General features: G+C 46.1%; 1 protein-coding gene across 1 annotated transcript in view; it reads right to left on the reverse strand.

The window, feature by feature from the left end:
• WASHC4 (WASH complex subunit 4) overlaps window positions 1-21,137 on the reverse strand; it is a 987,939-nt gene that overhangs the window by 331,884 nt on the left and 634,918 nt on the right. Inside the window, exon 27 of the mRNA XM_085653223.1 lies at window positions 10,869-10,935. Within this exon, the coding sequence (XP_085509349.1) occupies window positions 10,869-10,935 (67 nt within the window). The remainder of the gene's footprint in view (window positions 1-10,868; window positions 10,936-21,137) is intronic.

The following is a 21,137-nucleotide window of genomic DNA, read 5'->3' on the forward strand; positions in this document are numbered from 1 at the left end:
AAAAGTTACATACTCCACATACGTACTCTCAGGGATCTTCTTAGTCTCCCTGAACCTCTGTCTATATAGCTCAGGAGTTAACCCATACCTGGTCATTAAAGCTTCCTTCATATGGGGGTATGAGGTCTGGATTTCTAGGGGCAAATCTAACAGTGTGTCCCGCCCTTCAGCAAGGAACCTTCCCCACAACCCTGCTCCCCAGTCTCTCTCAGGGACCCGGTGTGAAGACATGGCCACCTCATAGGCCCTAAACCACTGCCCTATGTCATCCTTTCTAAAATACTCCTTAACTACATCTTTGGGGATGTACACCTTGGACTCTACCTGCACCGGCGGAGTGCTGCCACCAGAAGGAGCGGTGTCCAAACTTTTCGCCTTCAGCTCCAACTCCTTCAATCTTATATCATGATCCATTTGGCGTTGTTGTGCCTCCAAGGCCAACTTCTGCTTTTCCGTTTCCATTTGTCCTGCCAACTTTGCCATCTCCATTGCATGCGCCCTGTCTGCCAGCTCCTCTGGCGACAGGACTCTGCTGGGCTCCCCAAGGTTGTCGGGTGGAACGATGTCCCCCGCATTCTGTGGGTCTCTTGACTCCTTCCAGGCTCTCAACGCCTTGGTGTACTGGATCTTCCTCTTGAATCCAGCATGGGGAACTCGGAGTTTTACACTGTAGCCTTTCAATTGCTCTACTGTGTATCCCTCCAGTCCCTCCCAATCCACCTCATCTATTCCAGAAATCACAGAGAGTGCTCTTCCAGCAGGGAGTGAGCCAGGCATGGCTGAAGCAATGGTCGATGTTTCAACAGTTCAAAAATGAAAACCTGTGGCTGCGTTACTTGGTCTGCTCTCACTATCTGGTGATTAATAATTCACTGTATGCAAATTACAAATGCAAATCCGACATCCCACCGCTGCCACCAATGTTAGACTTGGGGGTCTCTGGTTGGCGCAAGGTTGTCCTTGTGTCAAGCAGGAACCCTCTCCTCTATGTCAGGGCGCAGGATAACCCCTCGTGAATGACCCTTGCTCACCCTCTAGGTGCGTGGCGTGAGCAGCCAAGGCGATTCCTCAGGCGTTGTTGGTTAAGCACTTACAATCATACACACAGTAAATACATCAATCCCCCCAGAAACGGACACCAGACTTGGATATGTAGAAAAATACGCTTCTTTATGTAAAAATAGGTATATATATCTCAGCAGACTTATCACAAGACCAATAAAGTTTTCGCTATGCCACCAGATTGTAAAGCAGGCAAATGTTCTTTGTTTGCAGTTTCAAATTAGATACTTTGTAGTCTCTCGCAAATGTTACTTGGGGTTCCAGTACTTACAGAAATCGGCTCCTGCGAACGGGGAAATAAGGCGTTGCGGGCCCCGAGCCCGATACTGGAATTCTTAAGAACGGGTAGTTGCTTTTGGGAGTCGGCACGGGAGGGTGCGACTCAGCAGTGATGGGGGCTCCTTTGGATCCTCTTGAGCGGCTGCGGGTAGTCAGGCAGGCGCGGGCCACGACCCTCAGCACGGCAGTGCGGGGGTCTCCTCAGCGGGGGTGGCGCGGCCTGACCTCAGGTCGAGATCGCGAAGCGGGGTCACAGGGCATGGTCCGTGCAGCTGGGGACCCGGCGGGGATCACGATCGTCGGACAAGAATTCCGGCGGGAGGGGCGATAGCGCTTCAGCGCGCTCCAATAGCAGGCGGTGGCAGAGGTGCCGGCGGCCTAGCCCGGGGTAGAGAGCGACTCCGGTCGAAACGAGGCTCTCAAGGGGGGGCAAAGGCAGGCAGGCTCCCGAGTGTCACGGCCCTAGGAGGGGCGATGAGGGGCGCAGTCTTCCTCAAGCGGGATACACACACGGCTCGAGTTTCAGGACGAGCAAAGGCACATAGAACCCACTGGTCCCGGGGTTCTGTTCAGGGAACAAACTCAGATCAAGCCCTTGGAGAATGTTTAAAGCACAAAGCAGCAAAGTCTTTTCAGCAAGTCTCTTCCTCTCCTTTCTCAGCAAGGCAAGCAGCAGGCCAGTCCTTCCAGCGTCTTCTTCTCCTTCTAGTCAGGCAGAGGTTCTTTGTGGTAAAACAGGATTCTGATTTCTTAGGAGCCAGGCTCCTACTTTTATACAGTGATTCTTTTGTTCTTTAGCGCCAGGGGGCCTGGGCCTGGCTCAGTCCAGTTCTGGAGCACTTTGTTATGGTGACTCTGCTCTTTCCTTTCAGCAGCAGGGCAGAGACATCAGCCGCTCCACAGGTGGCGGAGCCGGCTTTGTGGTGGCAGAGCACAGGTCTATTCAAGAGTCAAGGTGTACTCCTCCCACCCATCCTGGTGTAATCTCTCTACCCACCACCTGGCAGCCAGCCTGTCTCTGGGGATTCCCCAACCCTGCTCCTTACTGTTGCTAGGCAGAACACACACACACAGAGGTGGCGGAAAGAAAAGGCCAGGTCAGTAAATACTGACTTTCTAAAAGTAGTATTTACAAACCCAGGATATTAAAATAAACTTGACTACAAGAAGTATTTTATTATCCTGAGTTCAGGCATACTAAACTTGACATTCTACCATGCTCTCTGAGTCCACTGGGGTCACAGCGTGTAGCGACTCCAGCAGCCCATTCTGGCCTATGGAGAGCAGGTAGCCTTCAATAGTGAAAAACGAAAATGGCTGTAATTCACTACTAAGACATGCCACACACATCGGGGCATGTCCTACCTTATGCCTACAATGCACCCTGCCCTTGGACCTACCAGAGGGGTGGCTAATATGTAGGTAAGGGAAGGTTTAGGGACTGGCAAGTGGGGGCACTTGCGCAGTCAGCGCGACAGTCCCGGACTGCACGCAGGGTCGGCGGTGGCAGACCCTAGACATATTTTACAAGGCCGCTTTCTGTGGGTGGCGCAACCAGCGCTGCAAGCCCACCAGCAGCATTGGCATTCACAAGCCCTGGCACCCCTGGTGCACTTTACTGGGGACTGACAGTAAATCCAATAAACCAATCATGAACATCAATTACCGGTACACTTTACCTAGGGAGCACTTGCACTGCGGCACGGATTAGCCGTGGCGCAGTGCCCTGAGCGGACAACACCAGCAAAACATTTGAGGCACACCATCAAAAAAGTGGAAGGGAAACTCACGCCAAGGTGCCAGGTCTAACAATGACATTGCGCGTTCTCTTCTGTGGCGAATAGATCTAACCAAGGCTCTCCCCACTGCTGAAAGAGACCTTGCGCCAAGTCAGAGTACAGACGCCATTCGTGATCCATCATGCACCGGCGGCTGAGTTCATCAGCCCTGGCGTTTAGAGAACCTGACAGGTGTTGAACGACCAGGAAAATGCCCTGATGTATCCAGCCATGTCCAAAGACGTAGAGCCTCCTGACATAGGGTCCACGACCCCACCCCGCCCTGTTTGTTGCAGTACCACATGGCAGTGGTGTTGTCCGTGAACACCTGCACTACTCTCCCCTTGACAGAGGGAAGGAATGCTTTCAGAGCAAGTCAGATCGCCCAAAGCTCCAGAAGGTTGATATAGAGCCTGGACTCCGCCGGAGGCCAGAGTCCTCTGATCTCCGCCTCTCCCAGGTGGCTGTCCCATCCCAGAAGGGACGCGTCCGTCACCACTGTGTGTTCCGGTTGGGGAAGGGAGAGGGATCTGCTATTGACCCAATCACGATTTGTGAGCCACCACTGCAATTGTAGTGAGGTGCCCTCTGAGATCTGGACGTAATCGGTCAAGTTGCCCTGATGCTGTGCCCACTGGAACTTCAGGTCCCACTGCAGAGCCCGCATACGCCATCTGGCATGATCCACCAACAGGATGCAGGAGGCCATCAGGCCCAGCAGCCGGAGGGTCATCCTGACCGAAACCCGGGATAAAGGCTGAAAGATCGGAATCATAGCCTGAATATCCCCGACTCGCTGCTCGGGAGGATAAACCCGAAACTGCGCCGATTCCAGAAGCGCTCCAATGAAGAGGAGCTTCTGAGAGGGAACCAGGTGCGACTTCGGCACGTTGATGGAGAACCCCAGCAAATGCAGGAGGTCGGCCGTAGTCTGGAGGTGGGAGACGACTGCCTGGGGCGAGCACGCCTTCAACAACCAGTCGTCGAGATGGGGGAAGACTTGGACCCCTGATCTGCGCAGATGAGCTGCGACCACCGCCATCACTTTTGTGAACACCGAGGGGCGCTGGTAAGGCCAAAAGGGAGCACGGTAAACTGAAAGTTCTCGTGGCCTACCGTGAACCGCAGGTAATGCCGGTGGGCCGGCAGGACGGGAATATGAAAGTAGGCGTCCTGCAAGTCCAACGCTACCATCCAATCTTGCGGGTCTAGGGCAGACAAGACCTGTGCAAGTGTGAGCATCTTGAACTTCTCCTTCCGGAGGAAGCGATTGACGTTCCGAAGGTCTAAGATAGGAGGCAGACCCTTGTCCTTCTTGGGGAACAGAAAGTAGTGGGAAGAACAACCACGACCTACTTCTGGCCCAGGAACGCGCTCGATGGCCCTCTTGGCCAAAAGGGCCGTGACTTCCTGCTGAAGAAGTGCAAGATGGTCCCCCGACATGCGGTGGTATTGAGGTGGCATGGCTGGAGGGAAAGTCTCGAAGGGGCTACTCGGACAATTTGCAGCACCCACTTGTCCGAAGTGATCTTGCGCCAATGGGGAAGATGATGGTGAATTCTGCTGCCCACTGGCGTTTGATGGGCCTGAAAGGTTGGACTAGGAAGGCTTTGTAGTGGATGCTGCGGGGGTGGAGGTGGACTGACCCACCCGCTGGCCCCCAGAACCGCCTTGACGGTTCACACGTCCACGGCCGCGCTGAGAATGTTGCTGCGCAGGCCTGTGGCTCTGGAACAAACGTGTTGGGGCACCCGTTCCGTGGCCATGAAAGGAGAGAAAAGCGGAAGGTGGAGGAGGGCGAGTGGCTGACAGGCCCAAGGACTTGGCCATAGCCCAGGAGTCCTTAAACCTCTCCAAAGCACTATCCGCCTTATTGCCAAAAAGGCGAATGCCATTAAAGGGCATGTCCATCAAGGTGTTCTGGACATCCCCTGAGAAGCCAGGTCTTCTCAGCCAGGCATGGTGCCGAAGCGCCACCGTCGTGGAAATCGCCCTGCCCAGCGAGTCGGCGGTATCAAGCCCACAACTAATGGTGAACTTTGCTGCGTCTCGGCCAGCTACTATAGCTTGGGAGAGTACTGTCCGGGCCTCTTCCGGACAATTGGGCAGCACTTGCGCAAACGTATCCCACAGAGAGTGGGAATAATGGCCCAAGAAGCATGCGGTGTTCACCGACCGCAGCCCTAAACTGGCAGATGAAAACAGCTTCTTGCCAAGCTGTTCCGGCTTCTTGGATTCCCTATCTGGTGGTGCGGAAGGGAATGCGCTCTGGGAAGCAAAGGCTTGGACAACCATGGTCTCGGCAGTGGGGTGTTGGGAGAGAAAGAGGGGGTCGCCCGGAGCCGTCGATGGCGGCGGGCCACAATCCTGTCCACAGGAGTCCCTGTGTTGGGCCTGGACCAAGTGCCCAAAAGGACGTCAAAGTGCGTCATTAAAAGGCGGCAAGGGCTCCGAAGAGGTTGCCGCCGGCTGAAGCACTTCTGTCAGGAGATTAGTCCTGAAGGCCACCGTAGGGAGTTCGATGTGGAGGGCCTCGGCTGCCCTACGTACAACCACTGCGTAACTGGCTCCCTCCTCCATAGCCACGGTAGGAGGAGACAGCATGCCAAGGTCAGGTGAGGTGTTAAGACCACTGGCCTCCCCCAAATCCTCTGCCCAGTCCGGATCATAATCACACTGCTGTGTGAGAGGGTCCTCAGACCCCTCCCAGTCCTACCCTTCCTCCGAAGTCTGTGAAACAGGCTGAAAATAAGGTGGACGGACATAGGGAAAAAATGGCCCCATCAGCGTCGGGATCTGCGCCAGACGGCACCGATCTGGCACCGTGTCCGGTTCAGGGCTGAAACTGGGGACAATGTTGTCCCGAGGAACAGGTGACGTCGGAGGTGGTGCCGGTGGGGTCGACGCTGGTGGAGGTGTTACGAGTTACGAGGTCAACCGGCGTCGACCGGGGTCCGATCCCGGAAGGTCCTGTGGCGTGCCGGAGCCGCCGGCAATGGAAAGGCAGGACCTCCAGTCGGGCCTGCGGGGCCCGTAGGCGCACCGGCGGGGCCAGACAGCCCAAAGAGTTGGGGCATGGTAGCAAGAAACTCTTGCACCTGAGCAGGTGTTGCCTACGGACCCGGAAAGGGTGGGTAGGCAGGCGTCGGCGTCGCAGGCTCCGCCGGAGCCGCGGGGGTGGCACCATCCGCACCCTCAGCCGCGTCACGCGACAGGAAGTCGAGGAGCGACGACGCTTCTTCGACTTCTTTTTGGAATGCTTCGACTTACCTGACCCCGAGTGCGAAGACTTAGATCCAGAAGAATGATGGTGACGGCTCCGCGACCAGTCCTTCGACCTCCCACGGGACCTTGAGCGGCGCGGAGCAGACTGCCGGACTTGCAGCAACTTTCACGACCGCTCCCGCAAAGTTTTTGGCACCATGGCCGGCAGTCGGTGCATGACTTGGAGTTGTGGTTGCACCCTAGGCAGTAGAGACACACGCGGTGTGGGTTCGTCACCGACATCATGCGGTGACAGTCCCCACAGTTCTTGAAGCCAGGCATCCCTACGACACCAGGAGTCGATCGACTCGAAGAAATTGAGACAAAAGGGCTCGAAAAAACTCATTCAAAAAATGACTGGGGGTACTTGCTCTTCCCGGATCTGCGCTTGCTGGCGTGGAAAAAGAAAGAACTGACGTCAGCGTGCGTGGGCGCGTCTAAGTAGCTCCAGCAACGTCATTTTGGCGCCAACGAAGCACGCGGAGCCGCACAACGCCGCCTACCGACGCGCAGGGGTACTGCTGACGAAATGTTTCTGGATCCAGTCTGATGCTTGGGGGTAATTCTATGGTAAGGACTCTATCACTACGTGTTTCTTTCAGATATAAATAAATAACAGCCCGAAGCTGCATTGTTTTAATGAAGGAGGCATGTGCCCACCTCTTCGTGAGACATTTTTGGCCCTGGGGACCCAATCCCCGTGACCCAAAGTATATTTTAAGGGGAGAGAAATCGCGCAGCCCTTCACCCTGAGCCTTTAAAAATGCCCTAGGGACCCCATCTCACAGGGATGGTGCTTAAATTAAATGCGAGGGAGGTGCACGGTCTCCTCTCTGTGCCTTTAATGTTCCCAGGGACCCCATCCCCTGGACACAGTAATTTCCCTGCCTGCACTGGCACGGGCAAGGTAACCTGTGTTTGAGACTTAGCTGAGTTCCTGCCCGCACTGATGCAGATAGGGAAGCAGATAAAGATATTACTCCAGCCCAGGGCCAGCAGCATATGTAGCTGGTCCCAGAGGACGGGAGCAGTGCCTGTTCCCAAACTGTGCATGGAGCCAGCTGGAGTCAACACCTGCATGGTGGGACCTGGATGGACAACCACCTATTTAAAAAGGGGGCCCCCGGAGATGGGAGCACCTGGGCCTAATAAGGCTTGGCGAGAGGTTTTAAGCAGTGCATGGCGGGGGCGCAAATTCTATTTAGCTCAGTCAACTAAAAGTGGTGAATTTCTGTGTTGTTTTGAGTTCAAAACTTTAATGTTGTCACAGACATAGTGACCTAACTATAATATTACTTTAAACTTTGTTTTTTTCAGTGCATATTTCAAACAAAAATAAAACTTTTTAATCACACCTAATGATAACGTTGCTTTAATTGCTGCTTTTTTTAGTGAATCTCTCTCTCTCTTGCTATAAAACCCAAGGGTGGTGGCCACTGGGTAGTTCTAGTTAGGATTTCTTTACCATAGCCAAAGTGTTTTATAGTTTGCTAATAACTATGGCGCCATCTGACCTATATTCACCAAACATCTCAAAAAAGGCACATTCCCCTCAATTTCTTTCTGGAAAGTTTTGAGGTGATCTGTGAAGTAGGGAGTCAAGAAAAAAGGGGTAGTCCCAAAAGTAAATTTACCCATGCATTTTCCATAGACTTCTTTAGGCAGCACGACCGCAAAAACTGCTGAATGGAATTACACCAACTTTGGCATGAAGCTAGATCTTGGCGTGCCGATTGTGCTTTAGTGTCTCAAAAACTATTAAATGGATTGACAACAAAATTAAAAATTTGTATATCTGGATGGTTGGCTCCGAGGGACTCTTGTGAGTTACTCAAACCCAATTTGTTTTAAATAGAGTGTTTGGATTTGACCAGGAATCTTTTTCCCCCTTGGGCCAATTCCCTCCAGCGGGAGTCAGACTCCCACAGGAGCGACTGGTCTGATTGGCTGCCAATAAAATGAGAAAAACATTGCTGTCAGCCATTACATGACTCAGAAACTTAGTACCCTGCCCAGAAAAAATAATAATATAAGGGGGACCTAGCCTAGGCAAAAAAAACTAAAAGCCCCATATCGCCAATTTTTGCATTGATCCAGTGGTAAAATGGGGAGGGGCGGCCATGAGCCTTTAAAGGCCCTTGGGACCCTACCCCCCCCAGGCTGGCTCAGTCTCCTGCCAAATGGGAGCAAACATGCAAGTCTGCTCCTAGCCATGGGAAGATTTAAAACAGTTTCCGCTGGTTAGGAGCAGACTTTTGTTTCCATGCTGGCACTTCTGCGATGCTGGCTTCTGACCTATGCGGGGCCCAGGGGTCACTGGCGGCTCCTTCCAGGGCCCCCACTCGTGTTGTTTGGGGGTACGCCAGGTGAGTACAGAGGCACCCACCTATAATAGAGTCCCGGGGGAATGGAGAACCCGGGGCCTGAGAAGGCTTGGGGAAGGGGCATCATGGCCCTCTCCCGTTTTCAATTATACGTGGCCTCGGCGATGGGGTCACCAGGGTCTAATAATGCGCAGGGAGGACGGCCACACAGCAGGGGGTTGGCTTCCTGCAGAGGTTGGAAGCAGGGCCTGACCAGCAGGGGTTTGGCTTTACTTATGATACAAAATATTACTTTCCTTAAAAAAAATCTTTTTTAAATACAAATTCACTGAATTAAAACTAAGATTAAAGTAGCGCTATAGTTAGGTGAAATGCTCAGTAACAACGTAAAGTTAAAAAAAAATCACAGAAATTCACGAGTTATAGTTATCTCAAGTAACTATAAGTCGTGCCCTAAGGTAAGTATAACTCATGCACCACTAATTTCCCCACTTATTAGATCACTCATAACATCTTCTATGACATCATTGATAATATCACTGCAACATCTGCAGTGAAATTATTGAGGAGAAAACTTTGCATGGCGGGGTGCGAGTTATTATAGTTACCTTAAGGCACAAGTTATAGTCACTTGAGATAATTAGAACTGGTGAATTTCTGTTTTGTTTAGTTTAAAATATTAAGTTGTTACTTAACATTTCACCTAACTATAACATTACTTAATTTTATATATAGTACAAATTAAACCTTGGCGCTTCATTTTCTTGTAATGTACACAGTTTCCGAGTGATTGTGTTGAACCATATATGTGGTGTCTGACAATCTTTGATGCTTTTAGGAAACAGAATGGAGGCACTAAAACCTAACCACATCACCAAGTAATACCTAACTGCTACATTGCCAGGTTTAATGTTTTGTTACTGAGATTCAGCGTGACACTTTGTAGAACTATGCCAAAGGTTTGAAAATATCTTAAACATTCAGAACTACAGTTGTGAGTCATGGCTGTGGGCAACTACTTCAAGAGTTCCACTGGCAGCGTGTCATAAGCTGCACACCGGGCTCCACAGTCGGAAAACATCAACCCATCGGTCTGTGGTATATGGCAGCAGGTTACATGTTCTGGTCAGTGCTCCTTTCTTGATATTATCAAATGCAGGGCTCAATTTAAATATAGAAACACAGCACTCAGGTTGTAAAGGTACCATAAAGGATTATCGGTCAGATTGGTTTATATGAGTGTGCCATTCAGAGATTCTGACCTAACTGGGTCTCAACAGATTACTCTGTTTGCCTCACTGACAATTCGGACATGTCATCACTTTTGCTTCTGAAAGGAGTTCATTTTTTTTGATCAGCAAGGCATTGTTGTTCTTCTACTGAATGAAAACATGGAGCTCAGAGGTTTTTTTTTCCAACTGTTCTGAAAACAGCTCAGTTTCTCATGCCAGCATGGGACTTGATATGGATAAGGATTAAGATATTTAATTTTAAAAAAATGCTTGTACCGCTACTTGCTTGGTCTAGCATGCTATTTCACCGGTCAGCATTCACAGAACAGCAGACCCAAATAAGCGCACATTTTGTCCTGCTCGTGAATGTCAAGGAGGAAATCCTTTAATGGTGTCAGTTTCCTGTAAATTGATATTGGCGCTTACCAATGTCAATGTAATTCGGTTATTACAATTTGTATTTGAATGTTGTCATTTTATTAGATCTGTCTACGTCTTATGAATGCCAGTTTTAAAAGCTCTGATAATTAAACAAAGTCTTGTGAGGTTGGTGAACAATAAAATGTTTTTAAGTATTGAGGCATCTGAGATACTGAATTGCCACAGTGCAACTGGGCTTCTCAATTTGAACTGAGTCCTTCAACAAGTGAAAATGAGAAAGGAGAACTGACCAGATCATGAAACCTGCTGTCATATATCACATATTGTGGGGCTAATGCCTATCTGTTTACTGCCGTCTGACAAAAAGTAAAGTTAGAACTTTAGTGAGAATGGTATAATTACTCTGAACCCATTGAGGCACGGAAGGGTTTATGGTTGAGCAAAACTCTGGCGCTCACTGAGATTAAGCGCAAATGGGGTAAAGAAAGGAATAAACAACGACTGAACATAAAAAGAGAGACAAATCATCACTGTTTATGTACACATACCTTATTGCATTACTGCAGCAATGTAGACCACCAGACCTGATCATGCGCACATAGCCCATCGCATTACCTAAACACCCAAAGTTTAAAGGCAATTAGAAATACAATGAAATGTACTGAACAACACATAATGTGAGGGTATTGTATGAATTCATTCTCATCTTGAAGTGAGTCACAATCTTGAAAATGTTTTCATTTTGCATGTTAGAATGTGATAACCAAATTTTCCTAAACCTCTTTTGCTAAAATTACCTTTCAAAAGCATCTTTCACAATAACCTTGTTTTTCCATAACACACCTGCTATTATATGCTATGACACAAAAAAGAACATTTCATCAAAATATATATTTATAATATGACAACAGAGTTTCAAAGTCACATTCATTAAGCAAAAGTAAAGAGCATTTTGGGATTATGGTAAGAATTTTAAATCTGTAATGGTATTTCTTAAAATGGTAAAATTAATAGAAAATAAAAAAGCAATTCAGAACAGCAAAATAAAGACAATGATAAAAAACATTAAATAGAATTCTTAGCTATTGGCTCTGTATCCCTATGTAAGAGAACCAATCTGTGTGTGTATATGTTAAAAAACACAAGATAAAAGGTAGTACACAAAGTTAGATTAAGTTAAAATATATTAAGGGAGGGTGAAATTTATGGAAATATATTTTGGCCAAAATAACAGATTACACAAAAAGACAAGTTTTTGGTCAAATATATTTTAGCAAACAATATTTAGGAAAATATTTTAACACACTGAACACATTTGCACATAGTATTTTTTTCTTCAAAATCATATCTTTTTTTCTCACACAAAAATGACATCCTGTTTTAGTTTTTCTTGTATATGTACATGTATTTCTACTTCCACCTATTGCTGAATTTGATTGCATGACTCATGAGTTTTATTGTGCCCATGCTTGGCAGTTCCCAATCACAAAACATACTGTTTAACCCTTCAATTTTACTCATTTTTTTAAATGTTATGCCACAGATTAGGCAACTTCATCTTTATTGCTTCCATTACATTTACAGAAATGAGAGCATATGTTAAACCAAAATGATACGATATTAGGCTTTTTAAAGTCTAAACTTGCAATCTATCTAAGGGCCAGTATATGTCCAAGGGCACCAAAATGGATCTACATTAAGTGATGCCATATGTTGAACGTTTCTGAAACTTAATTTATCCCCTTTCATTCCTTTGTTTACAGAGGCTAACATCTCTCTTCCAATATCAACTTGTGTTTGCCTATCCACTTTTGTCGCCCCAACAGCTACTGCATTTCAACTACTACATATCAGAAAGATTATTTCATACTCTCTGGATGAGGGCTGACATTTGTTTTTCTCGTAGATGTGACATTTAATTTATTTCAAGGGTTCCTAGAATCTTTCACACACTTGTTACAGAAAAGTAGTGGTAGTGATGGGGGACTTTTGAGTAGGACGTACTTCAAAAGATAGTGGGATTTTTTCTCCTTTCCCGGTCGCCTACTGTAGCAGAGCGAATCTCTGCCCATCTTCAAATGGAAACCATTTAGCAATACCTGCATCAGGTATAAGTTCCTAACTGTAGTGGCCAAATCATGAGGTTTCCTACCCAGCAGCCTCTTTACAGCTTCTGATCTGCTTTGATGCTCCACCAGTGCTCCTATGCCCCTCTGGTTCTGGGCACATCTGGTGCTGAGCTGGGCCACCACAGTCAGGCTAAAAAGAACACCACTATCTTAGATCTCCTTTTAGGACACAGGAACAGATCATTCGTTGCTGAACAAGCCAAAATCAACTGATTCTTCTTCAATATCCAGAAGTCACTGTGATTACTAATGCTTCATCTGCAATATTCTACAGGACGCGGTCATCTATTCTATGCTGTATCTCTAGCTGCCTAGCAGGAGGAGCCATGCCAGTGTTATAGGGAGACACTTCCGACCCAATGTCCTGCTGGCACCAACTCTCTTGGGCTATTTTTAATGGAGCATCCACTCTCAGGTCAAGCGCTTTATGCAAACAGCATTTCATTACAATTTAGACATACTATTTACGACTGATAAAAATGAACTTAGTAGTCACATTTCCTCTGCTACAGCATAGTCCACCACCTTTTCAGTATCACAAGAGGCACAAGTACTAACTTCATAGCATCCATACTGAAACTAGATCTTAAATATTGAAATCAGCAAAAACCTTACTCAACCCATTAAAAAAAATATATACATTTACTTAAAAAATGACACCCAAGTGAAACGCGTCCATTGCAAATCTTCTCCTAATAACGAACCACCCCTTACATGAACTCACTTTTTGATTTAATAGTTTGAATGCTTGGAGAATTTAATGGATGGATTTCAAATACTTTGGAAAACTACACAAACCCAACTGGGTTTTAAGAGCACCCCCAGATGAAGTAACTCAACACCAGTAATAAGTTTTAAGAGCTGTTTCAGACTAAAATTTCCAGATATCGTTCCCAACTAACTTCCAAAAACTACATGAAACTTATTAGCACTATAACTGAAGCATGCTCTATCAGTATAGTTATTCGTTAATACACCTGTCATTGGCATAGTTTCTCTATACTGAATGTGAGAACAAACGTAACTTTTTTAGGACAATTCTGCTAACAAAAGAAGTGCTAACTATTATCGTAATGGACTTTATGACTGTTACAGTTACATGCAATGAAGTCCAAACACACAGCTTTCAGGTCTGCTTATCAGGAAACTCACTGTCAATTATTGATAAAAAATAAAGAAGAGGGAGGTGGGTGAGAGGGGGTTAGAAACGGAATAAGGAAAGGTTTAAAGGGTGAAAAATCTAGATAGGTAAGGTGACACTGTATTACGTCATGCACATTGGTCCCATTAGCGCAGCTGATTCTCACCGTTTTGTGGTTGTTTGTCCTTTAAAGGACTGCTCATTTTGTGACGGTATGCTATCTTACAGTTTCATGTACTACTCCTGTGTTTACCACTTGAAGTCAAATAATCATTATCAAGGGCAGAATACAAATCTATGTGTATAGATCATCATTCATTATATATATATATATATTCACTGAAAAAACCATAGGTTTCACACACGTTATAGTTAGGAATTAGCATTTAAAAAACCTTGCAAATTCACTTAAAAAACCATAGGTTTCACACAAGTTATAGTTAGCTGTACATTTCACTCGTAAAAAACCAATGAAATTCCACGTTATAGTTAGATCAGGTAACTATAACTTGCGCGCCCACAATAAACTGCTGATGACGTCACATATTACATCACTCATGACATGGTCAGTGACATCACTCATGACATCAATGATGACATCTGAAATGACACATTGTGGATTGCGGTCGCGCAAGTTATAGTTACCTGATCTAACTATAACGTGGAATTTCATTGGTTTTTTACGAGTGAAATGTACAGCTAACTATAACTTGTGTGAAACCTATGGTTTTTTAAGTGAATTTGCAAGGTTTTTTTAAATGCTAATTCCTAACTATAACGTGTGGGAAACCTATGTTTTTTTCAGTGAATTTGTACGGTTGTAAGTTATGTATTTATTTTTAATTTTTTTTTCTGGTTTTTCACCGTGCTGGGCGCTCGGTGCTCTTCGCGCACCGAGCGCCCACGTTGCGCATTTCGTGCCGTGCACGCCTCGCCATTTTTTACAAAATATCAATTGTTTTTTTCTCCCTTGGGGGTCCTTACATTTATATATTAAATGTGATTCTTAATTCTTTTTATTTTTTTTTACCGCACGCGTACGGTAAGCTTACCGTACGCGCACTCCGCGATTTTTGTTAAAAATTATTACATTTATTTTTCGGACTTTTTGGTCCTTCGTGGACCCCCTGACAAACGCTAGGGGGTCTGCAACTCTCTTCGTTGCCCCCTTTTCACGTTATCCACCTTTGTTTTTCAGAGCGAGAGACAGAAAATGGCGGCCGACACTTTCTGATTTCGACCGATTCGAATGTTTACAGTCATGTAACCACCAATCAGAATTGAGCTCGCGAACGGCACCGTACGCGTACGGTAAGCTTACCGTAAGCGCACGGAGCGCGCTTACAGATATATATATTGATTTAAATGCTATTTTCTCAGGACCTACTGAACAGATTTACACCAGACCTGCAAAAGGCACATCCCTGACCTGAGGACTACCTCTCTGCCCAATTTCAAGTAATTCTGTTCAGCCGTTCGGGCTGTAGCTCGGACTAAAGGTCCTATGGGAAAAAGCATGGGGAAAACGCGTTTTGGGACCCCCCTTTTTTCTTAGCCCCCGCTTGACGAATCCCCCCGAGACTTTCAGGGTAGGAGCGGAGCGTAGCGCCCCACCTATTTTGAAAAATTCGCGAGGATTCGTCAACGGGCGTCAAAGTTATTCCAAATAGAATGTTGCGGATTTCCTATGGAAACACGGTCCTAACTATAACTATCTACTGGCGACCGCCAGTAGATATATATATATATATATATATATATATATATATATATATATATATATATATATATTAACATCACAGGATGCAATTCTTTGGAGTTCAATTAAGCACTCTTTACTCATGGGTATGGTATCCCGCTACCATTTCCCTAGAATGCATAGCTTTGTAGCAGCCAAAGATACCACTAACCATCTAGGTCTATGTACATTCAAACCAGTTATATCATTTACATCATGTACTATGGCTGGGTGTACAGATTTGGGGAATATTACGCCACAAACATCTGACAATTTAGGCCAGTAATCCTGTAGCAAAGATGAGCCCCACAGAATATAGGGGAAACTGATTCAGAGTTGTTTTTCCAACACTTGTCATGATCAAGCATTCCCAATTCATCTCAATTTCATAGGGGTCCTAAAACAATCATTAAGAATCTTAAAATACACACAATTCAGTATGGATTCCCTGAGAACAATACTGTGATTTTGTAGTACAGCAAAATTCTCAGGTGTGTATTCCATATTTAGGAGATTTTGACTATACAGCCTGGGGGTGAAATGACTGGGTATCACCCCCTGCAGCGCTATAAAGTGCCAATGCAACTCCTGCTGTGCAGACCACGCCCCAGAGAAGCCTGGGACAAGGGCGGACCTGTCCTGCGCCTGTCAGCAACAGGAAGAGGCAGGGCAGGGCCACCCCATGAAGCTTTATCTGCTTGGAGGCATTCTGGAGGTGATCTACCTAGCTGTAACAGTGACTACCAGAGTCTGTGTTTACTAACATTATAATGGGCAAAACAAAGGCTTTGGATAATGCTGCAGGCACTGGGTCTGAGGGAAAATCTGCAAAAAGACATGCCGTAGAAAACTTCACTTTAGATGCTATTGATAACCTGATAGAGGAAGTAGAGGATATATTAAACAAAGGGAAAAAACAGACTGAGGCCATAGGCTCTAAACCAAAAGCAGCTCACTTCTTCAAAGGTAATAAACAAAAAAGCAGGTCTAATGTGGAAATCCATCACCAAGATATACAGTGGGTCATGGAATTCCTGCTAAATCAAATGAATGTAGTCCCATTGATTTATCAACTGCAGCTAAAAACTCAAGCTCTGATGGCAGAATCGGTGCACGCCTGCCCACCCGTTATGTTCAGTATTGCATGCTCAAACCAATATGCCCCACTTGTCAGCTTGACAGAAGAAACTCCTGGTTGAGATATAGTCTAGCCGCAGATTCCTTACCTTAGAATTCTCCCCTCGAGCCGGACTGGATATGGACGTTTTTCCAGCAGTACCCCTGTGCGTCGGTAGAGGGCGTTGCGCAACTCAGTACCGACGTCGTCCATGTATGCAACGTCACCAGAGTCCATATAAACCCCTCCCCGATGTTCTGACGTCAGTTTGGTCTGTCACTATTTACCGTGCCAAAAACACACATTCATCATAAAAACTGGCTATGGAAGCACTGTGTCATAAAAGATAAATATCTCTTTGAATTAACAATTACGAAGGTGAAATGCACAGTATGAGCATACCAAGAAAGGGATCTTTTAGGTAAGATGGAAACAGTTCGCAGGATGGAGAGAATGGGTGGACCAGTTAGGAATTTGCGGCTAGACTACATCTCTACCAGATAAGGTGTTACCGAAGGTAAGTAACATGTTTATCTAATAGAGAGAAGCCGCAGATTCCTTACCTTAGAATAGATACCCAAGCAATACCATTCCCGGAGGAGGGTCTGCAAACTGTTCGTGCAAAAACTCCCTGATTAGAGTTATCCGGTCTATAATAAGACAGACCAGACCAGACGCTCTTAGGGAGTTAGGTGAGCAAGAGCATACACTTAACCCTAAGAACTGTGGCAAGAACCACAGGCAACTAAAAAGTCATAAAGATGGTGAAAAGCATGGCAATAGAGTTACCCATGACAAAGGAACAGAAATGTGTCCGTAGACAATATTGAATATAAATACAATACTAGATCGCTCCCAAGGTGGGATCTGACCCATGGTTGGCTGTGACTTGGGAACCCAAAGGCAATACCCAATGCCACTAAGCTATAGGTCCTTGACTAGGAAAACCATGATGTCAGTCAAACATATTCAGCAAAACAGAGAAAATGGGCCCAAGAACCAAACCCATGGGCAGCTGCAGCTCAGAGGGCCAGAGGCAATAGCGAATGCATTAGAGGCAAACCTGTCCTGAGAGACCTTGAGAAAAGAACCTTAGAATAGATCCACGGTGGAGGAGCATGGATTAATGCAACCGTCAAAAAAATCAAGAAGACTAGAACAACAAGAATTGACAAGGGCAACGCTTGTGTTGATAAAGTCCCAGAGACAGAACGACAAAGATGGATTTATTCAATGCGTGGAAACCATAGAGGTGGAAAGAAGAGCTAGTGCATACATAGTGACTAAGTAAAGATGAGACGGTAACCTTTGTTTTTTTCCAGTGAATTTCTAGTTTTTTTTAAATTCCATTTCCTAACTATAACGTCCCTGTAACCTTTGGTATTTTCAGTGAATTTCAATGGTTTTCAATTTTATTTTCTAACTGGAACTTATGACCTTTGAGAGTAAATGTGCAAGTGAGTGGATGAGTGTTTCAGTGGGTGTGCGAATATCTCAGAGGGAGTGTGACTGGGTGCATGAGTGTCTGAGGGGGTCTGGGTGTACCTGCATAAGTGTCTCACTGGGTCTGTGAGTGCCTGAGTCTCTGAGTGGGTGCATGAGTGTCCGAGCGTGTGGGTGTGAGTGGCCAGGCCACATTTGGTCTGTGAATGGGTGCTGCACGCCCCCCGTCCCCTGGGGCCTGGCCATAATTTAATGAGGAAGGGGGACTGCGCGGCCCCCCTCCCAGGGCTATTTTTATCTGTCCAGAAACAAATGGGGGAGGCCCACTGTGTGGCCCCTATTCCCTAGGGCGATTTCAGCCCCAGGGACCCTATTCCCTGGTGCCCGGCCACAAGAGTGGGGGAGGGGGACAACGCAGCCCCCCACCCTGGGCTGATCTCGGCCCAGGGAAGCACATCCCCTGGCCTTTTATTTTATATTTTTTTATTTGAGGAGGGGTCTGTGTGGCCCCCCAGGCTGGTTTCAGCACCGGGGACACCTCCCCGGGGCACTGCTATAAACAAATGGGGAGGGAGGCCAAGGGGACCCCATGCCCCAGGGCCCGGACATATACCAATGGAGGAGGGGGCTAAATACATGATAACCTACTTTTAAGATTAACCTGGCTCACCTGAGGGGGGTTAATAAAAAACAAGCAGTGTATTCCGACCCTATCCCCTTTTCTTTTTAAAAAACTTTTTGGAGGGGACTCGGCTCAAGCAGAGTCCCAAGATGGCTGCCAACACTTTCTGGTTGAGGCAGCCAGTCAGAGCTCTGCATTTCCCTGCACGAGCTAGTTATTATTTGCGAATTAGCTGCGGCCAAAGATATCCTTATTTTGTCCCCTTAAATTTCAAATGACTTCTGAACGGATGTACACCAAATAACAAAGAGCACAATCTGCCGACTAAAAGCTAGCTTTCTGCAAAATGTGGTGTAATTCCGTTCAGCCATTTGGGCTATAGTCGTGTTTAAAGCTCTTATGGGAATTGACATAGGAAACACACTTTTTTTTTACCTACCCCTTTTTTTTGGCCCCGCTTAACAGATCACCCCAAAAGTTTCGATTCAGGAACAAGATTCATGAGGCCACTTTTTTGGGAAAATTTAATGAAGATTCGTCAAACAGCACCACTGATCTAGGCAAGTTAAAAAGGGCATTTCCTATAGAAACATGGTCCCAACCCTAACTACCTACTGGAAGTACACACGTACACACACGCACACACACACACACACACACACACACACACACACACACACACACACACACGTACACACACACACATACACACACACACATACACACACGTACACACACACCACACACACACACACACATGTACGCACACACACACACACACAGACACGTGCACACACACACTTTTCCATGCATATAAATATATCAAGGATAGAAAAAGCCATCACCTCGCTGAAGCTGAGATTCATACGTAGTATGGGCTGAGTAACCATAAAATGGTGATAGAGAGAGACAGAGAGAAAAACAAGACCGTAACTACACCCAGAAGCAGGCCAAGGTGAGAGAGGCTAACCCATAGATGCCTAGAAAAAGGTAACAAATCTTATCATTCAACAGTAAGGGATATCCGACGGGCTCATTGGGACTAAATCCCCACAAGGGGAACAGTTCAAAAACTGAGCCAAGCAATGAAAGCTAAGCAGCGGAAGAGATGCAAGCTAACACGGTGACTAGATAAGCGATGCCCGGAATCATCCCTCAACAACCTTGATCCTTCAGCATCAAGTAACTCCCATTTGAAATTAGCCTGAAAACTTGGGTCATCCCGGCTGCCGTGGTACCCCTCAAGTGGCAGGATAGGTTTGCTACTGAACCATTGCAGGACCCGTGCAGCAGGATATCCTAGCATATGAGAGATCCACTTAAAGAGTTCTCAGTTTGTACCGCTCAGAAACATTTCTAGATCCCCACTCCTGCATCAAAAGCTATACGGTAATTCCCAAGATTCCTTGATGAATTCCCTACCCATTTTTTCATATCTGCCTGCCTGTTGTTCTAGGCAATACTGAAACTGGAAAGTTGTGACCAGTAAAGTTATATGGCCATGGATTAACTGTCCAGTTTTTCAATACGCAGCATTGTATATTTTGCTCCCCTCTGTGCCATTTTCATCTGTTTTTCCATTAGATTGTTTACAGAAATCAAGGATGTACTGTTGATAAAACGACAAGGCATATAACCTGCTAGCAATGATTGCAGCGTCCAGCTCAATAGCATAATAGAACGTAATTGCCTGGGCTGTAGTATGGACAAATCTTGTTTTAGTACATTAATAGCTGAAGATACAATGTTGCCCAGTGAATAAATCCCGGAAGTTAACGTAGTCATACCATTGTCAATTACGGCTAACACCTTTTCTAAGTTAATCCTGTCTATTTCTCGTAGTCTCTCCGCTGCTTCTTGTTGGGAGATTTTCCAAATTTCATTATAGACAGCATATAAGAAACGTTTTTGACGTAGCTTTCTGGGACCTAATAAAAAATCTCATAGGTCTGCATCCTCTGTAAGTAAGGATAAGTACTGTTTCACCTGTGGTAGTGTAGAGGTCTTTAGCCAATCGAAGCATAATTTACCAACACTGCATGATGTCACCACCCTTGGATGTTTTTATCTGTGTACATAGCGTGGGCGTATGAGTACTGAACCCTTCGGTGGCACCCCTGAATCTTCCCTGAGATCGGTTTCTGTCTGTGGGCCAAACCAACCATCCCTTCTCATTGGGGTCTGAACTATTGGATTGTAAAATGTCATCTATTGTTGCCCCTTTTTCTGATGTAAAATTTTCCTCGCTATGTGACGGTGTTGGAATCCGAGGTGTGTTCAAATCCTTGTTCTTGGCTATCCCAAGACAGAAGTCTGTTGCACAGTGTCATTTAGAAATATGCTGACTAATGAGGCATGCACTAAATGGTGCTTCTGTTCCCTATACTTGCCACTCTCTAGAACCCCAGACTGATTTTAAGTCTATAGTGTCCTTCCATAAGTCAAAAACCTGTTCAGACAGTTGGGAAAGAAAGGACGCAGAGTATATCTGTTTGGTGTTAGTCACCATATTTTTCTGTGTGGATGTAGATGAAACCTTATAATAGAGCGATGTCAGGTCTGAAATGTTAAACCTTGAAAAATATGAAAATGTCTGTGCAAATGTTTTTGAATCACTTTTTGGTGGT

The sequence above is a fragment of the Triturus cristatus genome, chromosome 4_1, assembly GCF_964204655.1.
Source record: "Triturus cristatus chromosome 4_1, aTriCri1.1, whole genome shotgun sequence".
Taxonomy (NCBI): domain Eukaryota; kingdom Metazoa; phylum Chordata; class Amphibia; order Caudata; family Salamandridae; genus Triturus; species Triturus cristatus.